General features: G+C 32.0%; 1 protein-coding gene across 6 annotated transcripts in view; it reads right to left on the reverse strand.

Moving 5' to 3' along the window:
* LOC126743426 (heterogeneous nuclear ribonucleoprotein K) overlaps nucleotides 1-24895 on the reverse strand; it is a 192130-nt gene that overhangs the window by 33939 nt on the left and 133296 nt on the right. For all 6 annotated transcript variants that reach the window (XM_050450518.1, XM_050450519.1, XM_050450521.1 and 3 more), the window contains 2 exons: nucleotides 21992-22064; nucleotides 13380-13487 (listed from right to left, as the gene is read on the reverse strand). In XM_050450518.1, coding sequence (XP_050306475.1) covers nucleotides 13380-13487; nucleotides 21992-22064 — 181 coding nt within the window. The remainder of the gene's footprint in view (nucleotides 1-13379; nucleotides 13488-21991; nucleotides 22065-24895) is intronic.

Genomic DNA, 24895 nt, shown 5'->3' on the forward strand with positions numbered 1-24895 from the left:
GAGTACGAATGGTGTAAGGTTATGGAAGAAAATGAATCTCCATTCGATGACTGAAAAGGAGTTCAATGTTAACAATAATAAGCCAGTTTTTTTTTGTTACATTTGGGATTTTTTGAAAAATTGTTAAAAAAATTGCTTTATTTTACCTATTTAAGTTTTAGTAGGCATTTTTTTATAGCTTGTTATTTAATATGTCTAAGCATTTATACAAAATTTGTTTTCAAGTTTTATGTATTTATGATTAAAAAACATACTTTTCCTTCAGAAAAATTGGATTGATTGAACGATGACCCTTGTTATCAAATAGGTTCCCCTTTTTTTCGTCATATGACTAAGGAATAACATGCACAAAATAGGCTTTAGAATGCAATTTATGAACATTTTTCCCTGCATGTGCACGTTGCACAAACCATGGGTTTTAAATTTTTATACCGTGGTGGTAGCCCTTGGATAGGTCAGTACAATCTCATTTTTCCAAAGTTGTAAAGTTACAATGTACAGCGGTAAAAAAGGAAAATGTGTTGCAAAGGTGTGCAAGTAGCACCAGTTTACAGTACGCTTTCAAGCATTGATGTTGAGAATAGTTGATTAATAGCAATATTTACGCAAGACGTCCTACTAGAATTCCCATAGAAATGGTACAAGGGGATAAGTCGAAGTAAATAAAATTTCGCAAGAACGAGAAATACTATGCATTTTTTTCACCGATGAATCGAGGTTTGGTTTACGACCCGCACATCCACAACTGGCAACGCACTTTATTTACAAGATGTTCATGAAGTTGCTAATAGAGAACTCTTGGAGTTTTTAGGTTTTTGGACTAATTTCGCCACTATTAAAGGTTTTTCTACCCGCAAATGAATATAAAAAATCACAATCATATTCTTGAACCTTTTTCGTCCAACTGCAGAAAATTGTATATTTATCCATGATAAATTAAAAAAACATATATTTCAAGAATAACTATGGTCTGCGCAATCTCCTTACTAGAATCCCATAAAGCAAATTTAGGAAGTAGCAAAAAAAAATCCGGTCAAAAGAAGAAAATATGTAATTGTTTTTTAGTTTTATTTTTAAGTGAAGCCTAAATAAACACTATTTATCAATTGATATTTTTCAAATGTTGGTTCTCATTTGAAACTGACACGTTTGTGGAACACGTTATAATAATCCATGGAGTTCTAACCATATAACCAGTTCAAGTGAAAACTTCCAACGCTCTAAAACTCAATTAACTCGTAACCGCCAACATGTTTATTTTGCTAACGGATCCCCGCAAATCACGTCAAAACTTGCTGCTAAGGTTTAGCATTTGTTGGTTTTCTCTTAAAAAGGCAATCTCGTTTTTGATGTCATTATGCAACACGATAAAGAACTCCTACGGCGGATTTAAGTGCTCAAGAACATATTTATTGAAAACAGGTATTTGCTTCCGGCATCCGTATAGCGAATCCCGTTTTCTGGCTGATATATTAGAACGACGGGGAAATGCTACGTAAACAGCGTTTCTCAGAAGAAAAGGGTAAAGTTGAAAACATTTTTTTTTAAATTAAAATTAGATGGGGATTAAATAAGGTTTCTCAAGTATTTCAAAATTAACCAGATCCGTTTTCATTAAATAACAAGGAATTTACACACAAACAAAATTTTAGTCCATGGAATTTATGTTCATAATAATATCCAGGTATATGGAGCCATTTCCAGTGGAGTCATAAAAGCATATTATAAAGGATGACGACTATATTAAATTCTCTATATTCGGAGATGAATATGCGTATAAATATAATAATGCTTTGTCCAATTGTAAATAGAACGTTAAAAATGATGATAAGAATATTAAAAAAAATCATAAATATGTTTTAGCCTTATTTATATGCTATATGTATACAGTGCATCCGTAAAGTAGCGGCTAAAATTTAAAAAAAATGAAATGGACCGTTTCTGAAAAAATGCCCGAATCCGTCAATTTTAATATTTTAGGTTTAGGGCTTTTCTACGTGAAAATTAAATATACAGGGTGACACAAAAAAAAGATATGACGTCATAAATGTTTTTTAAATGAAAAGCACAATTTTTTAATGCAGAATCAGAAAGAACGCATTTTTTTACAAAGGATATGTACAAATGAATAGTGGTTAACATAAGCAATTTTGAACGAAAAATGATGATAAATTGTAAAATTAGAGAAATAACTATCTAAATTACATGTTCGAATTGAGCCTTGTTATAACAACCTGACAATAACCAAGGCGATTTAAAAATTCTTTTTGAACGTTGTCAATGACGCCTGGATTAATATTTCTAATTTCCTGGCGTATTTGTTCTTCCCATAAAAAGTAATCGATAGAAGTTAAATCTGGCGATCTAGGTGACCATTTAAAGAACCCTCGTGTACCTATTTAACGATATGGAAAAACTTCATCTAGAGAACGTCCACTTCATTTTTATTGAATTTATCCGCTACTTTACGGATGCACTGTATATGCTGATGATGTAGAGAAATGCCCGTATTATAAATGATATATTTTGATATAAATTTAAAAGTGGGGTTTTGGCGAAACACCTTATATTAATTTATTCTTATTTGAATCAAATAACTCCTTAGATAGTGATTTTCTTGTATTCAGATTCATAAAATACAATCTTAAAGCAAGTTGAGTCCGTGTCCAGCCATATTGGAAATTACTCTGGAGCAGTACTCTTATAAGTCTAAGATCGGTTAAACAAAATTTAGTTAAAGCATGAACGAAACTATTTTCAGAAGTAACTTTTGGACAGTAAAAGAGGACAAGAATTGTTCAAGTAATACGTAATGTGGGAAAAGTAGAACGGAAAAGTAAGAAACGCATTGCACACTGTAAAGAACACAAATACATGCAGGAAAGAAGATTGGATTCAGTTAATAATGCTTTACTAGAAGCATCTGGATCAGTTTCTCAAAAAGAAACTTTAATGAGTAAATTATGGAAATTAAATATTGAGAGTTTTAATAAATTTTGTAAGAAATAGTATACGTTATCAGCAGTTACTCATCATTCAATGAAGTGCTGTCAATGCTTGCTCGTTTTCTTTAAATTTTTTAACCTTGGGATCTGATATTTACCAATGGTAATTTTAAAGTTTTTCATAGATTTAAAGTCGTTGCTTACATGTTCCAGACTTTTCAACTCTTTTCCAATTTTGTTCCAAATATTTGAATTATTAAACATTTGGTGTCATATTTTACGTTTGCCAGGGGTTGGCAATATTTTTTAAATAAAACTATTATTTTTTTTTTTTGAATTGCTTCATTTTGTTTATGTCACACATGCCCCATTTATGTATCTCCATGTTTTCAGGGATCTTTTTTTTTGTGTATTCCAGGGATTTCTATAGCTGATACAGTTTACATTTTTTTGGAGTTTATATTCAGGAATCTCTTCCCAGTTTTACTAGAATTACGAGTTCACAAAGAGTTACAGTCTCAAATAGAGTAGCTGTGAATAGGAATTTCAAAGTTAGTGTAAAAGTGAGACTTACATAAATCCCTCAGTTTAAATATTAGAATGGTACCGAACTGATAAAGTGCTATATTTTTTAAAAATCAACTGTCTCTCTTAAACCGAAATTACATGTGTATATGCTCGTTCTTTTTGCTCTTTATCGATATAATCTTCTAAAGAAAAAATTTCCACCTCGTACGCCTACATCAAACTCGAAAACTTTCGCCCGTGTGTGCCAAGACGTGCATATCCTTTTATAAAATATTCCCTCCCCGGAAATATGATCTCCGAGGAGCAGGCCGCACGGTTCCGTAGAAAAGAGCAAATATACGAAAAATATGTTTTATGTTCGGCCCGAAACGGCGCTAAATCAATAATACACTTCACATATATAGCCTATCCGGAGATCGAGTGTCTTGTCTTGTTTTTTCTCTTTGGCCTCCCGATCCATTTTCCCGATGCTGGGCTTATAATATGGTATATCCAGTAATTCGATTGAGGGCAACGTCGAAGCTGAAACCATTAAATGATTTATCGATGTAAAAAAAATGGGTTACAGTCGATCGCTTGGGTAAATTTAGTTGAGTAAGGCAATGTAGGGTTATGGATTAATCAAGGACAAAACTTAGTTTAGTTGCAATCAACGATAATCAGTTTTGATTATCCAAATTTTGATAATATAACGTCAACAATTTAGACTCAAAGAAAGTAGTTGTAACAAGATCTTAAATTTATAATGAATTAATCGATTAAATAATTTAAATCCGGACCTGTACATCTGCAAATGTTGAAAGCCTGAATATTAGTCTGCTAAGGATTTTTACAAGTGAATATGTACTGTATTATCGCAGTCATTCTTTTTTAAAGAAAAGATGTTTTTTGTTGCTCAAAATTAGATCTGTATAATATAGGTCAAATAACAATTCTTAAACGTCCGTAATATGGAATCTCTTACGCCACAAGAAGACAAAAGCCTAATTATTGTTACAATTGTTCGATGTATTTCACCTTTTATATTTCGTATCATTTTGCATTTTTTCCGATTTGATTTCAACTGCCTTGAATAAAGAAAATAATTATTTATTCCAGGCAGCTAATGTCATTTTATTAACAGAAAATTGCCAGATTTCCCCCAGTTGGTTCTCCACTTAGTCCTAAAAAGTGTTAGGTTAAACGAAAAAATGTGAGGTTTACCCCAATAAATATAATAAACAATTAGGTCTTTTAGAATATATTTAATGAAAGTCGTATAAACAAGAAAAATCATTGTGTGTAGTTCCTGTGATAATTGCAAAATCGGCTCCTATACAGTGTCCCGAAAGTAATGGGACATAGAACAACAGTAGATTCCTTACGTCGAAATAATGTGATTGAGGTCAACTTGCCTTATCCTGACTTCAATAGTAACTGAAATACAGGGTGTCAAAGTATTATTTGATTTATCTTTTTTCTCATACATTAAAAAAAATTTAAAACATACGAGTCTTTTAAAAATAAAAATAAAATTTCGTATACAGTTTTCGTGTTTTCGGTAGAAGGCGCTTGTGGCATTAGTTTTTACTTTTTTAGAACCCCTAACTTTTTTCAGCCCCGTATATCGGTTTAAAAAGTATCACAATAAATTCCTTTTTTAATTTTTTCATAAAAAATGTATACCTTATTAAAATTGCTAGGAGCAACCATTTTCGACATAATCATTATTTGTCAAAAAAATTTTTAAAATAATATTTATGTACTACTTTATTTAAATCGCATCTTTGGCAGTTGGCGCTGGAGACAAGTGTTTGTATTATTTATGTCAAACTTTTTGAATGTCATTCTATATTTGCATTATTCAGAATATTCTCGATATATTTCATGTACAATGTTCTTTACCAATTTTCAACTGTTTCGAAGATATTAAGTGTTTTCTGATTTATTGCAAAAATTAACATTAAAAGCAAAGAAAATTATTTGGTTACATAAATTCGTTACAACACACTTAAAATAAGAAATACTGTTTACCCCTTAATTAACAACAAAAAAAAAACAATAATGTCGATGTAGGAGATGTACAATATGATGGCTACGAAGGCCCTGGAAACACCCTAATCTTAAATTGTTCAGTTCTTGCGACTACAGACCTTAAAAAACTATTGGCAACCTCGCGAACTGTGTACTCGATTAGTGAGCGGAAAACGCGGCGCGCGCGCAGGTATTTCGACATCGTTTCGTTCGTCGTTTTTAGCAGTGTGAGAGAACTAGCGTGCGAGTCTGCATTTCGGTCAGAACTATATTTTATTTACGTAATTTTATGTTCTCTCGCATGTATTACTTTGACCCTTGTAATTTTAAATGTTATTTTGTAATTTTAAAGTTTAAGTACTTACTTGGTATTATTAACGTTAGACTGGCCAAACCAGGCCTTATATACAGCCCACTATAAAACAAACAAGACATAAATAGAAATAACGTTACTCAATATCTTAGGCATGACCAATCTAATTTCAACCATTATTCGTTTTTTTTTTTTTTAAGTCAGCTAAGTCGAGGGACTTAGTTTTGTAGATAATATCGTTGACGTATTCCCATAAAAAGACGTTCAAGTAGTACCTATGTCAGATCAGGGGATCGTGCTGGCCATTCTATCCGTCTCCCTATCCACCGATTTGGAAATATTCGGTTGAGGTCCATCTTGCTGACACCATATGATATTAGCTAGAACCTGTGGGTTTGCTGGATCAGGATATAAGTTTATCAAAGTTGGCACGACATTATTTTGGAGCAGTGTTAAATAATTATCACCATTCAAATTGCCATCGATGAACAAGAGACCTCGAACAACTCCTACCCAAAGATTGACATTTTCAGGGTGTTGTTCCCTCATCCAGTGAGGATTTTCTTTAGACCAATAGCGGCAATTGTGTCGGTTAGTATGACCATAGAGTGTAAAGGTGCACTCATCAGAAAACCAAACATGTTCTGATTGGATCTCACTGGTATCTAATTTTGGCATCATTTGTTCACAAAAATCCGTTCTATCAAAATCGTCTTCCACGAGTTCCTGACTTGGTATCAATTTATAGGAATGACTGACATCGAACATCGCTGCTTTTTGACCCAAAAGTATGTGGATTTTCCTCAAACTCAAGCATAATATCCAATTTGGTATCCTCACTTAATATATTCACAGCTGCTTATTTAATATGCCTTACATGTCCAAGCTCGCGAAACTGCTTTTCTATTTTACTAATCGTTCCTTGGGAGAGGAGGAAAATTGAAAAAAATTTCAAGAAATAAGCGAGCAACTTGCATTTGTGTCCATTAGTTATCTCCATAACCAATCATCTGCAGAATTATTATTTTGTGCTTTTCTGTTAAATGAACCTTTCTTCTGAAAAGCAGTGAACGAAACTCAAACGACTATGGAACTGATAACTACTTCGGACACAATAATTTCCAAGGCTAGGCATCTTAAATCAAAGTGAAGTACGCAATTCTTTTCTAATTCTTATAACACTAAGAAGGTATGTTAAGTTTTATGTCAACTTTTCTTCTGCTTTTTGAAATAGGTTACGAATGTGTTGTAACGAATTTTTGCAATAAATCGGAAAACACTTAATATCTCCGAAAGAGTTGAAAATTGGTATATGACAATGTACATGGAATATGTCGAGAAAATTCTAAATAATCCAAAAATCGAGTAATATACGGGGTGTCGCATGTAAACTAAGAAAGTTAATATTGGCCGCTGCTACATGATATAAACGACGATGAAATATAACGACCCCCACACACGGCGAGTTCAGAGTTCGAGAGCAGTAGTAACAACAACAGTAAGTTCTTTAAGCCCAAAAATATGCGTAACAGTTTTTTGAAATTTACGTTGTAATTGAAAATTATAATTACCTCTAAGCAAAATAAAATTAACTTCAATGAAACTATATACAGTGAATCCGTAAAGTAGCGGATAAATTCAATAAAAATAAAATGGAGCATTTCTAAAAATAATGCCCGAACCCGTCGATTTTAATATTTGGTTTAGGGTTTTTCTACCTGGAAATTAACTATACAGGCTAACAAAAAAAATATATGACGTCATTAATATGTTTTTTAAAGGGAAACCACCATTTTCTAATGCAGAATCAGAAAGAACGCATTTTTTTACGAAAGATATGGTGCTAATACTTATCTAAATTAAATGTTCGAATTGAGCACCGTTAACAACCTGACAAACCAAGGCGATTTAAAAATTCTTTTTGAACGTTGTCAATGACATCTGGAGTAATATTTCTAATTTCCTGGGGTATTTGTTCTTTTAAATCTTCTAAACTCGCTGGCTTAGTGACATACACTTTACTTTTTAAATATCCCCATAAAAATTAATCGAGGGGAGTTAAATCTGGCGATCTGGGTGGCCATTCAATGAACCCTCGTCTACTCGTATACAATAAATAAATGGCTTCGTTTCGAAAAATTTAGTAATCTTCGATTTCGTAGATTTACAAATTAATACGTAATTATTCAACAGAAACATACCTTTATCTACCAAAAGTTAAGCCTATTAAAAAGAGGGAAAAGAGAATAACTTTTCCAAAGCAGCAGCAGTGTCTCTCTCTAGTGCCCTCCCCATAATATTATCTAAAACCCGACTGTTTGCTTGCCTATGACAATTTTTCGAGAGAAATCCTTCAAGTACAATTTTTGGCAAGTTCATTCATTTTATCACCTAATGCTTTATTTTTACGGTATGCATAGCCATTTGTGCCTAGCCGTTATTGCTGATAAATGTTTATACAAGAGCTAATTTTTACGTGGCGAACGTTGGGTTTTACCCAATTAATTATTGCTCATTATGTATTGCTTTCAGCGCATGTTGATTTTTGCCATTATTCATTGTGTACGAATATGAAAATGTATATACAAATTTAAATGCTTCACATATTTCACCTCTTGTTATTTAATAACACATTTTTTGTGCGCAGTATTTTTAATAAATGTTTGAAATTTTACTTTTAATATTTAAATCAACCGGCTTTATCGAAGTTCGTTTATGTATTAAATTGCCGAGCTAAAATACGTATTTATTGATAAATATAGAAACTAGGTCGAATGACTTTGATTCCATACAAGAAAATTGCTTTTTTTTTCAAGATTCGCCGATGGGACAGATGATATTATTGATATTTTGTTATAAGCCTTTAAAATGTTTTTCGTATATTTTTATTTGGGAAGAAATAAATCTGGAACGTAGTCCAAAGCAATAAAAGACCCTTTTATTTTTCGATTTTTTTAAAATCTTGCGGACGCAGTCAAACTAATTTTTTTAGGTTTGAAAATATACACAAAAAAGCGTGTTAAAAATAATTTATTAAGAATTTATTAGGTGCTGTCTTATTAAATCCTGAGAATAATTTGTTTAATGTCGAAACGTTACACGTTTCGCTGAACGCCATTCCGACAATTTCTTAATAATTACGCTGCCAGAATTCAATAAATTTCATAATTTTCTTAATGACGATCTGCTTGTTAATTAAAAATCAACGAACTTTAGATTAAGAAATATTGAAAATCCCATTACCATTTGAAAATCAAACAATGATCAATCAGGTTAGACCCCGCCCAGGTTCAATTAAGAAGTCTTTTCATCGCCCGGAATACTTTACCATAAAAAAAGATTCGTTTTAACATCAAAGAACATCGCCGAGGTAAAACCGCGTAAAATCCTTTCGCCGGTCTCGTTCTCCTGTTCTTGGGCATCGCTCGAGGGCTCCTCCTTTATTTCGTTTTGAACCCTTACCTATACGGCCTTCCATATAAGTTGGTTTTTGGGTCAGTAACTTTGCGCGACGAGATCGAAATAATACAAAACTACTGCAGGGATTTTTAGAAATATACCTCTCGAGAGTTTCTCGAGTCGCGAGTTTTGAAATTGCTTATTATTTGGAGATGATACTTTTGAAAAGGGAGGCCTTAAGCTCTTTGCTTAAAAAAACTATTATAAAACATGAAAAATTTACCAGCAGCAGTAATTTAATATAACTTTTATTTGATGATGTTGGCTCTAACAAGCTTAAGCAACTTCGTTTAAGAGTGTATTAATCAGGCTTATATTAAATAAAGTTTAATTTAAAAAGAAAAACTTAACAGGCTGATACTTTTCCTTCACTTCAATCATTTCCTTTTATTGCCTTAGAGATACAATTCTATTCAAAAGCTGTAAAATCTCTTTTAAACTCGAGTTCCTACCACAGATCCAGATTCCATCAGGAAATTCGATAAAGGGCTCAAGTTCTGATGAATTGGAATCTTTGGTCAACATTTGAAGGTTAATGCGTCACCTTGGGAAGATGTTCTACGATTATTTAAAAAAAAAAGAACAAATTTGCTCTCAGGATATAAGGCGTGATTTAGAAGGATCAAGCAATTTACTCCTTTTCCTTGAATTTTATACTGAGAAGACCTTCGATTCTTGTCTTCTCACTATATGTTCCACTTTTTCTTCATTTATCGAGCAGCATTTTGTAGCAACATGTAGGGAAACAGATACAGAGTAACTGTTTCAATGCAGCTTGTTTAATGGAAAAAAGTTTCAGATCCATAGCTATAAACCGGTTTTGTGTTCGAAAGAGTAGAAAGAATTTCGTAAGTAAGTCGTAATATGAAATCTTGTTGCTTAACCAAAGCTAGAATTAGTGAAATAGTGAAGGAATCAGGAAATCGAAAAATTTACCAAAAAGAAATAAAGATGACTAAAATTGCTGAATGATCCAAGAGATATAGTGATTATAAGTTTAGGGTTTTAAATTCCAGAGTTTGTAGAAAAAATGTTAGAAAGATGTAGATAAAATGAGGAAAGACTCAATTGAGAAAAAGAATGCATAGGCAGTAATGGAGAACCCAGCAAAAAAAATTGTAGATTCAGAAAATCAAGTAGGTATTTGTCAAAATAACTCATCCTGAACAAATAACAAGAAGTTCTTGTCTATATAATTCAATTCCCTGGGCAAAAAGCTAAGCCTAAGAGTACAAAATTTAAGAGATATGTAATAATTTTGTGCAAGAATATCGGAGTCGACTATGACAGTCAATCATATGAAATGTAAGTACTCCAAAAATTAACAAGAACCTACCGTCAAAAGACAAAACTAATGAAACGAAAAATTGGCAAATATCTGTTGATGATAGCTTTCACGTAAAAAAATTCAGAGATTGAGAAATAAATTCAAAATTATGTTGAAATATTGGCATTTACATAGAAGTGTCTATACAAATTTTACAGTAGGGTCAGCATGATTATCAGCATCTGAAACGTCTCATTCATTCATCTCAGTCATCCGCAAACAATAAACCTCTTGATTTTTTTAAAACTTTTGTAATACCATTTATACATAATAAAAATAACAAGGGAACCAAATTAGAACCCTGACGTACACTAGATGTTGGAATAAATGGCTGTGATTTATATCCTTTAATATTCACTGAATGCTCCCTTTCACAAAGATATTTCTTAAAAACTTTAATAAATTTTCATCAAATCCAAATTCATATCTTAATTTATTTAATATTATTTCAGAAGAAATTCTGTCGAAAGCTTTATCAAAGTCAGTGTATATAAAATCTATTTATTCTCGATGATTCGAAGCAGCAAAGATCTCATGGGTAGCATTCGTTAAATTATTTAAGGTGGACTTAAGACTTTAAGAAAGCCATGCTGAAAAGCCGATATGCTATTTTTTACTTTACTTTATAGTATTATTGATAAAATTAGCTCAGAGTTATTCAAAAGTTTAATGACAAAATCGATTATTTGTGAGAAACTAAATTTAATCAAACAAAACACACTACAGAATTCCAGACATGTAGAGCTACAGCCAATGCAGCAAAGAATGGAAATGTGTTGGTAACTAGTCGTTTATAAGAAATTGGCGTATTCTGCGGACCAGTTCACAGATTTCAGTGACTGTACACCCTTGAAAGATATAATAATAAACATCAGGAAAGTCAGCCCATTGTAAATGATGATAGACATTGGAAGTTGAGAGCGAATCTGGATGACTAATAGACCTTAACAAGTTTATTTCTGTAATAACCTTGTGGTGCAAAACCTCCAAAGAAGAACCGAGAAATGCCACCAAAGTTACCAACTTGTTTATAGAAAGTTGGACGAAAAAAAATTATTGCTAAATCTTTTATTTACATTATATTCCCTTAGAAAAGCAGGTTTAAACCAAACGTTTAAACTAAATGACTACCGCAAAGTTGGTGGTCCTAGAGCCTGGTATGTCGAAAATGTGGGTGGGGTAAAGGAGCCCTCCTTATCTACATCATATGGCCTAGTCCTGTCAGAGTATAGGATTTTTTATGAGGGTTGCCTGAGAGAAGTTGAGAGGGTGCTTGGTTGAAGTAAATGTTCCGGATCAGGGAGTTGCAAGGGTTCAAAGCAGTAGACATATCCTTTATCGTCATCAGATGGCCTGTCAAAGGAGTATTTGGGGAGAGATGTCTGCTCAACTGAGGTGGCATAAGTGAAAATAGGGAGCATGGTTCTACTGAAAAACGTATTTTTGGGGTGGAGGAAGGGATCCGCATAGCTAGCTAAATACTGAATATTTAAGATTAGTGGCTCCCATTTTAACTGAGAGTCTCTTCCTTTTGAAAAAGAACACCACCTTGGTCTTTTTGGGGTTGACCCCCAGTATATCCATCAGTCTATCTAGGAAGTATTAAAAAATGTCTTTGTAACATTGATTTTATATAGGATTTTTTGTTGGAAGTAGTTATAATCGTGGTGTCATCTTCATATTGCGGCAAGGAACTAGTTTGTAATTCGCATATAAACAGGTTAAATAAGGGGGAGAACCTTGAGAGGAGTTCTGATTTTAGGAGGCGAATTCGTCGCACATACATGAAATAACCTGGTGTTTAAAATAGGCAGCGATTAGTTTATGCAGTAAACCGTCGTATCACATCTTGTCGAAGGCAATAGGCGTGATTGCGACCCGAGTTTCACGGTAGCTAAAGGAGAAGAGCTAATTGAGGATAGATCTTTTCGCACGTTTGCATACCGCTGATTCTCCTTTTTTAGATGTGAAGATGACTTCAACCGTTTTCCATTGATTAGGCAAGTATGAGAATTGGAATGACTATTATGTTATGATTATGTTCGTAAGTTCACCAACCTGGGTGTCAAGTGTTTCAAAACGGGATTATTAATAGTTCCAAGGGCTTTTTTACTTATTGACCGGGGTGATTTGGAAGTATAGATGCTACTGGGTTTTGGAGAGCTCTCTGGACAAAATTTGCGATTCTGCGAGCTATTGGAGGGTTGAAGGAGAATTGCTACGAGAAAGTCCGCAAACACTTCAACCTGCGGGTGTATTTAATGAAGGGCAGGGGTTTTTTACTCCCTTTGTTTCGATTTAGTCGAAAAAGGTGCAATGAACGCTCCACGTTTTTCTGGCTCAAGAACAACTTGAAAATAATCGTGACTTTTCGAAAAAACTCGTCTGTGGGAACTTATACTTGCAGCAAAGACAATCCAAAGAGGATTCTATAGGATTGATTGCATGGTGTATCATCAGACCATATTTACTTGGTCATGGTCCGAAGAAAATGATTCGGATAACATGTTTTTATAACAAGAGGGTACCAAGTAAATCGATGATTTATCTCATTGATTTTCTTAATCTTCAAAAATAATTTATTTTCAGAGGAATATATTTAATCATTGGTATATGCTACATCACACAAAGTGCTAATGCATTCGTAATGGCACAGGACCTTTGAATATTGTTTAAAACATAAAACGTACAATGAAAATGTTAACTATATTTAAATCATATTAGTCTTAATCATAATCTTCTTTAATCATTTTTACTGGAAAAATTTTTGTTATACCAATTTTTTTTTGCTTACCTCTCTGATTTCCTTAATCTTGCTTCCTCCTTTACCAATGATGCACCCGGCCTGGCTCTGATGCACCATCATTCTCATGTCAATATCCTTCCCGATAGTTGCTCCATTCTGAAAGATAAACGCCAATAAATGAACGAATTTTCTTTAACGGTAATAAAAATTTGTTATCGATGAACAAATTGCGGTAGCGCCAACGTGGCCGAGCTTTTATAAAAATAAATATTTATGGCGCGATGAGCGACGACGCTTGAAGGAATACATAGTTTTATGATTTATTTTCACAGCAGCCATTTTATATAAGTATAAAAAACATGTGGTAAATTTAGAATAACGACTTTATTCTAGTTCCGTGTTACATTTTTCATTTTAATACGATTTAAGCTAATATTTTTAAATCAATGGCTGCATTGACATGAATTGAAAAAAAATTAGCCATCAGAGCTTTTACAATTTCGAAAAGTTTAAAAGCAATTATAAAAATGATGTTTGTCCTAAAAACATGAATCTTGCCACTCGCTCTCGTATCCGTAATTAAATTTCCTAACCCAGGTACGCTACGCGAACTAAAATTGTTTGACTTGAATTAAAACTCTGGTAAATTTCCAAGAGCATTCCATAATAAGTCGCAATTTAATTTGGACAACTTCCATTAAATCGAGGATAGTCTGTGCACATTCTGAAACTAATTTTCTTGAAACATGTGAACTGGCTGCTTCCTAGAGGTATAATACGACTGGATTTTCGTCTCGCACCTAGGCGTATTAAATTTAAGCCAATATGTTTGGGCGCTTTTGGTGTTTTATTAGATAAATTAGTAACTTGTCCAGGGTTATAAGTTAGATGAAAAGTTAGAAAGGCAGAAATTGATGAAATAATATAATGTTAAAATAATCCTATGACTCTTGAGCTGTGCTTTCTTGAGCATTTCCAGGTTTAACTAAGAAATAAAGAAACAGTAGTCAGTTACTGTTAGCTGGAGATATAAATTCCAAGTCTCTATCACACCAAATATACCATGTATACTAGTGTCATATTGTCTAAATTCGCTATGTGATAAATGTTCTACTAAGGCCCTATGATCTTGGAATTCTGATAGATTACTTGGATCTCATATTGTATACCAAGATAAACAACAACATCTAAGGTTCATCTAAGGCTTTATCTACGGACTCTCAACTTAGATTCTTTATTATTGTCATATTTCTTGAGTTGTTTGGTCACCTCCATATAATTGCTAGGTATTATTTAAAAAAAAAAACGATATTTTTTAAAAGAATTGCAACTTAGCATTATAGGTGGTTCTTCAATTTTCAAATTTCGAGAAGAGTTTAAATAATTCGTTTGTGTTTGTCCTGTTTTAACTTGCATTTGAAGACAATGAACAAGAATAGAAGTGAAGCAGAAGAAATTGTACAAATATTACACAAATAACCAGAAATCCTCAAAGAGAATCTCTTTTTAATTTTAAAACAAAAATCCCATTCAACAGTGTAACTGCAAAGTGTGACGTCAACTATTGTCTAATAAAAGCAATAATTTATTACTGGTTCATTGATGCTAAACATTATCAGACATTGATTATGTTAAGTGCATTCAAGTGCAAAATAACTGGTTCATGGAATTGTTGTAGAACCTTGAACTCATTTTAATGATTGCAGGGAATGAGTACTCTTTAGAGAAACCTTTTACAGTCGCTTCAACTTTATTAAATAAGTCCAGGATCTAAAACATAGTGCCATACTCTTTGCTGCATGTTTATCAAAAAGATACTTGGTCAAGTTTCATTTCTATATGATGAAAATTAATGAAAACGATGGATGAATTAATCAAATAGTACTTCCAATAGCTTGATCCCGTGTATTTCCCAAATCTGGTCCTCTGTGACTACTGACTGCTTGCACATCTCAAAATAATGCTACAGGGAAAGACATTAGACAACAATGAACAAGCGATTGCCGAGGTCGAAGTCTATTCTAGAAGCAAAGAGAAATCCGGCTATAGAAAAGCTTTGGAAAGGTAGCAGCACATGTATCAATCTTGAAGATGACTAGGCTGATGAATAAAGTAAACTTGAAATCAAACTATACTGATTCTTTGAAAAGAAGAAACCTAAAAAAAAATTGAAAAAGTGCTATACTTCTTGAATTTTCTTGGTAATCTGGATGAAATCCATAACCATTAACCAAGTGATCATACTCATTCGGCTGAAAGCTCTTTCTGTACAACAAAAGCAGAATTATATAATATGAATTTGGAAGATGGACTATGCACATTAGAAACAAAGAGCAAACAGTAGATGAATGCTTAGACGATATTATACAGGGTGTAACATAAGTGATGACTTTAATTTTAAGGGGTGATTCCTTGTAATTGTTTAATTAAAAAAGTTCATACAGGGTGTTAAACTTTTTTTGTTAACTTGATTTTTCATTCATATCTAAAAAAACACGTTTACCGAATTTGTTTTTGTACAGTTTGCTAATAACTCCATATTCCATTTCTTTGACTTATTTGTACGTCGCTCAATTTTTGTGAAAAATAATAAAAACTTACTCGAGTTTTTAATTTCATCAAATTTTTATTAAATCAATTGCTGGAAATGAGAACCACGACTGTCAAGACAAGCATAAAATCTTCCTCTTATCGATCGTCCCACACGTTGGAATATTCGTGGAAGGTTGTGTATGACATTAGAAGAATCTACAATTCTGTTTCTTAAATCATTTTCATCCACAACTGGCGTCCCAAAAAAAATAGTCCAGAGTATTCAGGTCTAGAGACCGTGCTGGCCGTTGCTGAGGAAAAGTGTGATTAAGACAGTTTCGAGCGACAAGACTAAAATAAACAGGTGCACCGTCGTGCATAAACCACATTGTATTTCTTGTTTCTATAGTGGTACTTCTTTTAACAGACCTGGCAATGGTTCTTCTAGAAATTGTCTGTTAACGTCACCATTCAGCCGAGGAGGAAGAAAATGTGATCCGAAGATGATTCCTATCTATTCCTATCCAAACATTTACAGAAAACTGCTCCAATGGCATGGGGATTGTGGTAGTCCCAAAAATGATTATTGTGGAAGTTTCTGATGGCTTACTGTGAATAACTTAAGCCATAATAGACATAAAGTTTGGATTCTACGCCTTATGTCAAACTGTAGAAAACAGACAAAAAAGTTTAATTTTTAATTGTTTTATTTTAAAAAAAATTATACTCTATCTCGAGAATAAAGCGTCTCTCGACATATATGTTTATATGACTTAAAATTAAAGTCATCAGTTATGTTATACCCTGCATAAGAAACCTTGATGTACAACATTATCAAGGAATACAAAAAATTAAACATTTAGAAAGTTCAGAATAGTACACAGCTTAACTCTTATATGATTGATCCAGATTATCCAACGTGACATATGAAAAATGTACTTGAAGAAATATTTAAGTGATCCAACCATCAATACCAAATGACTTCATCAAGAATTCAGAGAAATGTTGTGACTTATTTTAAGAACTTAGTAAAATGATAAAATCTACTAATTTACCTTTTTTCTCCAAACAAATAGCTTACTATATATAAACCAGATAATTTTCCAACACAATATTAAAATGAGGCTATCATATTAGAGGGTAAAAAAGCAATCTCACCCAGTCATGTAAGCAATAAACTCTCGGAACATCGCAAAAATTAAATTTCCCTCTTCGGTAGAAATAAATTGTTCCAGATTTGTCTTCATTAGAACAACGTGCTTACCAATTCTGGCACGTGAGCCTGGCCTGATCGATCGATAAAATGTATTTTCTCTTTCTTAACTAAACGCCCTCCCTCCCTCCTCGCTCGTCTCTTTTGCCACTCGGTTTCAGTAAATTTCAATTTCGTCCTTGCGTTCTAATTAATTAGTTTTCGAAAGAAACACATAGGTGTAGGTTTGCTTTGATATTTTTTTTTCTGGGAGGGAGACCGTTATTTATATCGTTTTGGCGTTTAATTAGTTTTGGTGTTATGTTGTTATTATCGGAACCCGAACGGATAAGAAAATAAGTTGTGTAATCTCGAGCAGCTCAGTTGGGAGTCGATTATATTGACAATAGGTGGATTAATTTCAGAAAGTAGAACTGAAACTTCAGAAGGTTTTAGGGTCTTAAGTAATCAACATACACAAAAGATATCTAATAGGCCATTTAATGATATTTGTCTCGAGTTTGGGATATTTATGTTTCAGCTGAAATAAACTAATGAACGTAGGCAGAAAAGTAAAGGTCCTCACTATTATTATTTAGTAAAATTAATGAACATATTGGAACTCCACAATATTTTTCATAAAATCGAATTACCGCTTCGCTCCAAATTACTAAAATTTGGTTCTATTAAATTCATTTAGGTCAATCTTAATTTTTTATTGCTTAAATTAAAGAAATTTTTTATTCCTTTCATCATAAATTTCAAGCAATTTTTATATTTCTACGGACATTTGAAGTCAATGATTCTTTTCATTTTTACAAATTACTAATGTCAATTTTAAATTATTTAAGAGAGAGAGAGAGATATTTATTATAGACGCACCGGTAACTTAGACCTTTTGGCGTCTATAAGAATTTTTAATAGTTACATAAAGAAACAAGTTAATACATCTTTAAAATGTCTATGTACATTATAAGAGTATGCGTATATAAATAGATTGGACATACAGATAAATAAATACAACAAAACAAATAAATAAATCTAAAATGTCTATGTACAATGCTCGTATATATCAATGATCTGAATAATAAAAAATGTGTCTTCTTTAACTTGTTTTCAAATCTTTGAGTATATTTTTGTCTCTTGTAGAAATGAGACAATTAATTCATTGTATTTAGGGCTGAGTAGGGTTTGGAAGTTTTAAGTTTTTAGCCTAGAGTCTTTATACTTAATACATTCAATTAGTATATGCTGGACTGAGAATGCATGTTTCACATGGCTGGTTACCTTTTTGTACTAGATATTCGTGGGTGATTTTTGTGTGGCCTATTCTAAGTCTAATTATTACTACACTGTCTTTTCTTGTGAGGTTTGATATTTTATTTCCCAAGAAAAATTTGTCTTTGATTCTATATAGTTTATTGTTCTCGTCTTGAAGGTCCCAATCGAGTTGTATTAGATTTCTAATAATATTAAGGGAAAAGTTATTTATATCTTTTGCATAAAGATGTTTATGTATGGGAATTGCATTAAGTTGTTCTTTAACGAGTAAGTCGGCTTTTTCATTTCCCTTTATTCCAATGTGACTGGGGACCCAGATGAACATGATATATTTATGTGAATGTGCGTTTTCTAATTGGTGCTTAATTTCAAGAGCAAGTGGGTGTTTTGGGAGATATGATTCAATACATTTTAATGCAACCATGGAATCAGTGGCTATTAACCAATTTGGGTTTTTTAAAGTAAATAGATGTTCAATTGCTTTATGTATTGCGAATAGTTCTGCTGTAAGAATCTCTGTTGATTTAGTCAGTGAGAAAGTTTTTTCAAAATAAGTATTGTAATAAGATGATCCTACCCTGTTTTCCGTTTTAGACCCATCTGTGTATATAATATGATGATGTTTGAATTTAGTTATATTGTCTAGGAATAGTTGCTTAAATGTAGAGGCTGAAGTATCTTTCTTTGAATGTTTTGCTAGGACCTTTATTACTTTAACTGGTGTTAGTGTCCATGGTGGGTGTGTGTATGTGTTGTAGCTGTATGCTTGTGTTTGTTGAACTTGTAATCTCTGCTGTATTTGTTTCAGTCTAATGTTTGCACCTGGATGGTATCTCCTGGAAGGGGGTTGGATATTTGGATATGGAATTTTGAAAATGTTGTTCGTGCTAGATTGTTCTGGGTTTAAACTTTGTGTATTTGCATATTTAAAGGTAAGGTAAGTAGTTCTATAGGTTGTGGGGATACATTCTGCTTCACAATACAAGCTATTTATTGGACTTGTATGAAAAGCTCCAAGAGCTATTCTGAGTGCTGCATTCTCTATAGGTCTAAGTAATTGAATATAACTTTGTGAAGCAGATGAATAGGCGATAGATCCGTAGTCTATTTTAGATTTTATTAAAGCTTTGTAGATGATGAGTAGTGACGATGGATCAGCTCCACATTTTGTATGTGATAGCATGCACATAACTTTCAAGTCTTTTTTGCCTTTTTGTTTTGAGTATGTGATATGATATTTAAAATTTAGAAGTGAGTCAAAGTAGACCCCCAGAAATTTATGGTGAGATTTAGTGGTGATTGGTTGGTTATTTATATGAAGATCAATCAGTTTGCTGCAATTCCTTTTTCTACAAAAATGTATTCCTATTGATTCATTTGGTGAAAAATCCAGGTTGTTGTTTGAGGCCCACTCTACTAATCTATATAAGTTGTTTTGTAAAATATTTAAATTATTTAAGAATTTGAAATAATTTTTTAATCCTTTCATTAGAAGTTTCAAGCATTTTTAAACATTTTTCAAACAGTTAAAGACAATTTTAATTTTTCTCAGTTTAATTATTTTTAACACATTATAACAATAATTAAACAGTTTAAATAAAGTCAAGTCAATTGTAATTTTGCCTTCCAGTTTTAATTTTTTTGTTTTTTTTTAGACAATAGAAAATAATTTTATTTTTACTCAGTGTTTAAAGTAATATCTAATTCCTTTTTTTTTTCACTTAGTTAAAGTCAATTTATATTTTTCATTGTTTCATAGTGAAAGTCAGTTTTTATTCCTTTCATAGAAATTTCAAGCGCAATTTTTGTTTTCGGACAGTTAAAGACTAAAGAGGTATTTTTTTTCAGTAGCTCAAGTAATTTTTCATTTTTAGTATTTATATTTTATGTTTTATGCAAAGCAGATTATTATTATGCATTTTTTTCCATCGAATTTTTTCAATATTCATCTCACGAGTTTTTCAGGTAGTTTAAAGTCACTTTTAATTAAATTTTAGACTTCTCAAACGACCTTTCTTCTCATTCTTTCTATTAGATATGTGCATTTTTTTAGACTAATACGCATTTTCCATTTTTTCACAGTATTTAAAAACCATTTTTAATTTTTTTTTTCATTAAACAGTTAAATAAATGAACCTAAAATTTATTAGAAATGTAATTTTTCTCAGGCAATTAAAGTGAATCTTTCTCTTTAAAGCTATTTATCATTTTTTCATCAGAAATTTAATAAATTTTAAAATTTTTTCAGACAGTTAAAGTTTAATTTTTTTAAGTGAATGAAGTCATTTTTCATTGCTTTCATTAGAAATTTGAACTGTGACTTTTATTTTTTCCTCCGATTGTTTATGTTGTCCAAAGATAAATTATAGCAATTTTTGAATTTTTTCAAATTGTTAAAGTTATTTTTAAATTTTTTCAGGGTTTGGAATAATTTTTAATCCTTTCCATTAGAATTTTCAAACAATTTTTATATTTTTTTAGAAAACTAAAAACATTTTTAATTTTTCTTAGTGTAAAAAATAATTTTTCATTCCTTTGATTATAGGTTTCAGGAAATTAAATTTATTTCAGACATTTGAAGTCAATTTTAATATTTATCAGTATTTTTCAGGCAGTTTTGAGTTATTTTTAATGAGATAATCCAAAATCTCTGAAGACCTTCCTTCTCATTCTTCCTATTAGATATTTGAAGCATTTTTGTTTTTTTTTTATGTTTTTAGCCATTTTTCACAATAGGTAGTAATGTAAGTAATATAATGAACCTAAACCTTATTAGAAGTCTTAAGCACTTTTAATTTATTATTTTTTTCAGGCAAGATGAGTTGAATTTTTCTCTGCCTTTGAAGCCTTTCATCAAAAATTCAAGCAACTTTTTAATTTTTTTCAGACCTTTAAAAATAGTTTTCATTTTCGAAGTGTATGTAGTAATTTTTTATTCTTATAATTTTTTTTTATTTTTTCCTAGTTAAGAGAATTTCGAACAATTTTTAAATTTTTTTAAAGTCAATTTTTAACTTGTTCAGGGTTTGAACAAGAAGCGTTTTTATCTTCTCCATCAGAAATTTGAAACATTCTTAAAACTTTTTTAAAAAGTCAATTTTAATCATTTTTATCTCAGTTTCATCATTTGCCAGGCAATTAGTCTATTTTTAGCGTTTCAAGACATTTCTCATTATTCTGAGTGCAATTCAAGCCATTTTCTTCATTTTATTCTGTAAATATATAAATTTTAGACTTAATTGACCATTTCAAATCCAAAAATCATGGAGGGTAGTGCGATAATAGCTTGACCGTTGAAAAATAAAATCGTAGAAACCCAAAAAATCAGAAGAAATAACATTCTACGCATTTTTTTTTAAATTCACATTTAAAATTAGGCTTAAGAGTTCTTGCTTGAAAATTTTTGATTTTTCTTCTAGGTTGCAGTGTATGAAAAAAAGAGGTGTATACTTTTTAATTAATTTTACGTTTCCCATTGTGGTTCTGCACAGGATGGCTCAATTTCTCATGACCCTTTCTTTAACCGCTTACAATGATGATCGAATTTGAGGCACCCTGAACTTGCACAACTATTTATCCCTAATAAGTTTAAATTGTTTAATAAAATTTTCTAAAAAAAAAAAACACAAAAAACCAATTTCTCATTTAGACTTACCTCTTCCAAGTTCGGGATCACATCGTTCACAATGTTGCAGACGCTATCCATGTCCGAAGAAAGGTTCAATAGCCTGCAAAACGAACGGGAAATTATACCGGATTATTATAGAACCTAAATAAATACGAATATCCACGCAAAAAAGCGTATTTTAATATTTAAAAATCGAGCACTTGAGCGAATATATTATGTAGAAGAGTGGTAGGAAGCTTGGCAAAGAGAAAATCAATATCCGTTTTGTGAACTCCGGCACGGATTCGGTTATTTGAATTCTAAATATATTTTTAATAAAAGAGCAGATAACAAAAATTCAAGCTCGAGTATCAAGTAGCGTAGGAAGGAGCAGCAGCCAAAATGATTTATTTGCGGGATAATCTTTAAAATCCGATTCAATTAAGTTAATAAATTTAATTATTTTTTTAAATCTTTGGATGGGAGAGTTTTCAGTTATTAATTAAAAATACGCATACATGTGGATGTAATGATGTCATTAAACCTACCATAATGATTCAGGTGATACAAGGTGATGACAAGGGTCTCACGACGTACCAGGCTAATGGTTGCACCGCTCCAATTTAAAGTTAGTTATAGCAATTAGTATTAAGGGTCACAGTGGTGTCGATCACGTTTATTGCTTACATTAACATACCTGTGGACCCTTATATGGCATTTGTAAATCAGGTTTCGATAGTCGGTTGCAATTCATAAATTATGGATATCAATTTTTTTTTTTAATAAATAAATAATACAGTGAATCCTCATTATGAAAGATAATATGCATTGTGTCAAATCTAGCTGAGAGATAAACTGACGCAGACAGGGCAGTGCAAGCAGAAGTCAGACAAGGATGTGTTCTTTCACTACTTTTCAACCTCTCAGATGAAATATTCTAGCAGTTGTAAATGATTCCAGTGGAATATGAGTTAACGGCATCTTACCGAAACATTGAATAATGCATAATGAACTTAATAAACAACCACGAACTTAATAATATACCTGGACTGCCGATTCAATGAAAAGTAAATGACCATTACTAGGTGGCCCCCTTTTCCGTGATTAAGATTGTGTTCTTTTGATGTTGGTCATTCTGACAAATTTCAGGTGGTCAAATTAGGGAAATAAAACAATTAAGTTTTTGGGAGGTTATGTTTAAAAAAACAAAATAAAAAGTTTGTTTTTTTTAAACATTCAACAACATTACAACAACAAACATAGATTTAATTAAGAATAAATGCGATAAGATAGTTGCGTTATTAGATCTGAGTATTTTTCTTGTACTTCTTTAAGAATTTCATCAACATTTATGAAAGAAAGTAATCCTAACGTAAAATTAGACAAAGTTTAAATTACCTTGGGATAGATGCATGCCGAAAACAGTAAACCAAATATGTTTAAATAAGGATGCTGATACATTATTCATGTATTAAATAAGGCGAAAGCTATATCATTTAGTGTGTCTACAAATCGCCAAAAACTAGGCAATCAGCTATACTCACAATTGACAATGTTATTTAGAATCAGGCATATCAAGTGATCGTGTGGAATTTTAGTGAAAAAAAAAATTGAGTTCGTGACAGGTCACACGAGTTATGTGATGCAACCAGGCCAAGAACCTCAGTTGACCCCATACATAATTATTATTATTATAAATATTCCTGAATTAACAAAATAAGCATTTTAATATTATTAGGCTCCATAAAAATTGCATTATATAAAATCACTCATCTATTAATTTTCGACGAATAAAGTTGTAGTTAATCGATGGTCAAAATTGTGTAGAATTTATTTTGAATTAAATTTATTCCCTTTTTTAAAAAGTAGATGTTCAATAATAATTCCATCACTCACGTCAAACATTAGCGTCGTCCAATTCATTACCGTTATTTAATCTATTTTTTGTTGGCAACACTGAAAATGTTCAAAGTGACCAACATCAAAAGGACACAACCACTATAAAAATGGCGGCCAGGAAGTGGTCATTCTTGGGCATGGGCATTGGCAGACCAGGTATATTTATTAAGTTCGTGTGTCAACCCAACTAATCAATACTATGGTCTGATACTCAATGTTAGGAAAACCAAATATATGATTGCCATAAAAACTGAAGTATCCAATGAAGGTCTGTATACAAAAGAGTTTCGAGGTATGACTACCTAGGTAGTCAACTGTTACATGGACTACCAATCGGAATTAACGATTCGCATTGAGAAAGCCCGTGCATCGTCTGTGAATATCAAGGAGCTACTCTGTAGTCGAGGTCGAAGTCTGGACAATTCGGAGGCACGAATGCATCTGTCACACGTACCACTGAAAACATAAAAAACTACACAGAGTAAAACAAAAACATTTGAAAGAAGGTACTATTAAAACGAAGAGCTAAAATGAATTAATATAAAACTCATCCAGGCTGTAGTAGGGGTTTCTCACTCAGCAAACTTTTAAAATTAGTCCTAAATAAGCCAAGTGATGTTATTTTATGACGCAGAGAAAGTGATTATAGATATTAAGCCCCTCAAAAATTAATCACTTTTTAATTAAACTAGATGTAGGAATGGGTAAATAGATACAAGTGAAAATTGGCCTAAAGTCATGTTTCACATCTTTGAAATTGAACAGTAAAGTTGGTACGATTTTTAAAAATAACTTGTCTTGTTATTTCCAGTTTTTCTTGGTTCTCAGCTTTCAATCCTAGCAGCGCCAAAGACGTAAAGAAGGGCTCAAATTATAAACCATGTAACTGGTTACCAAATTCAGGCATTTAAAGGAAATAAATCCAATACATCTAGTAATCTTATTTAGAACAACAAAAAAGATTGTAAAGGAAGAAAAGGTTTTGGATATCCGACTTGACAAAAGAAATGATGGTGGCACATTATTGGAATTGATTAACAATTAACAATCTTT

Source organism: Anthonomus grandis, chromosome 12 (assembly GCF_022605725.1).
Source record: "Anthonomus grandis grandis chromosome 12, icAntGran1.3, whole genome shotgun sequence".
NCBI lineage: Eukaryota > Metazoa > Arthropoda > Insecta > Coleoptera > Curculionidae > Anthonomus > Anthonomus grandis.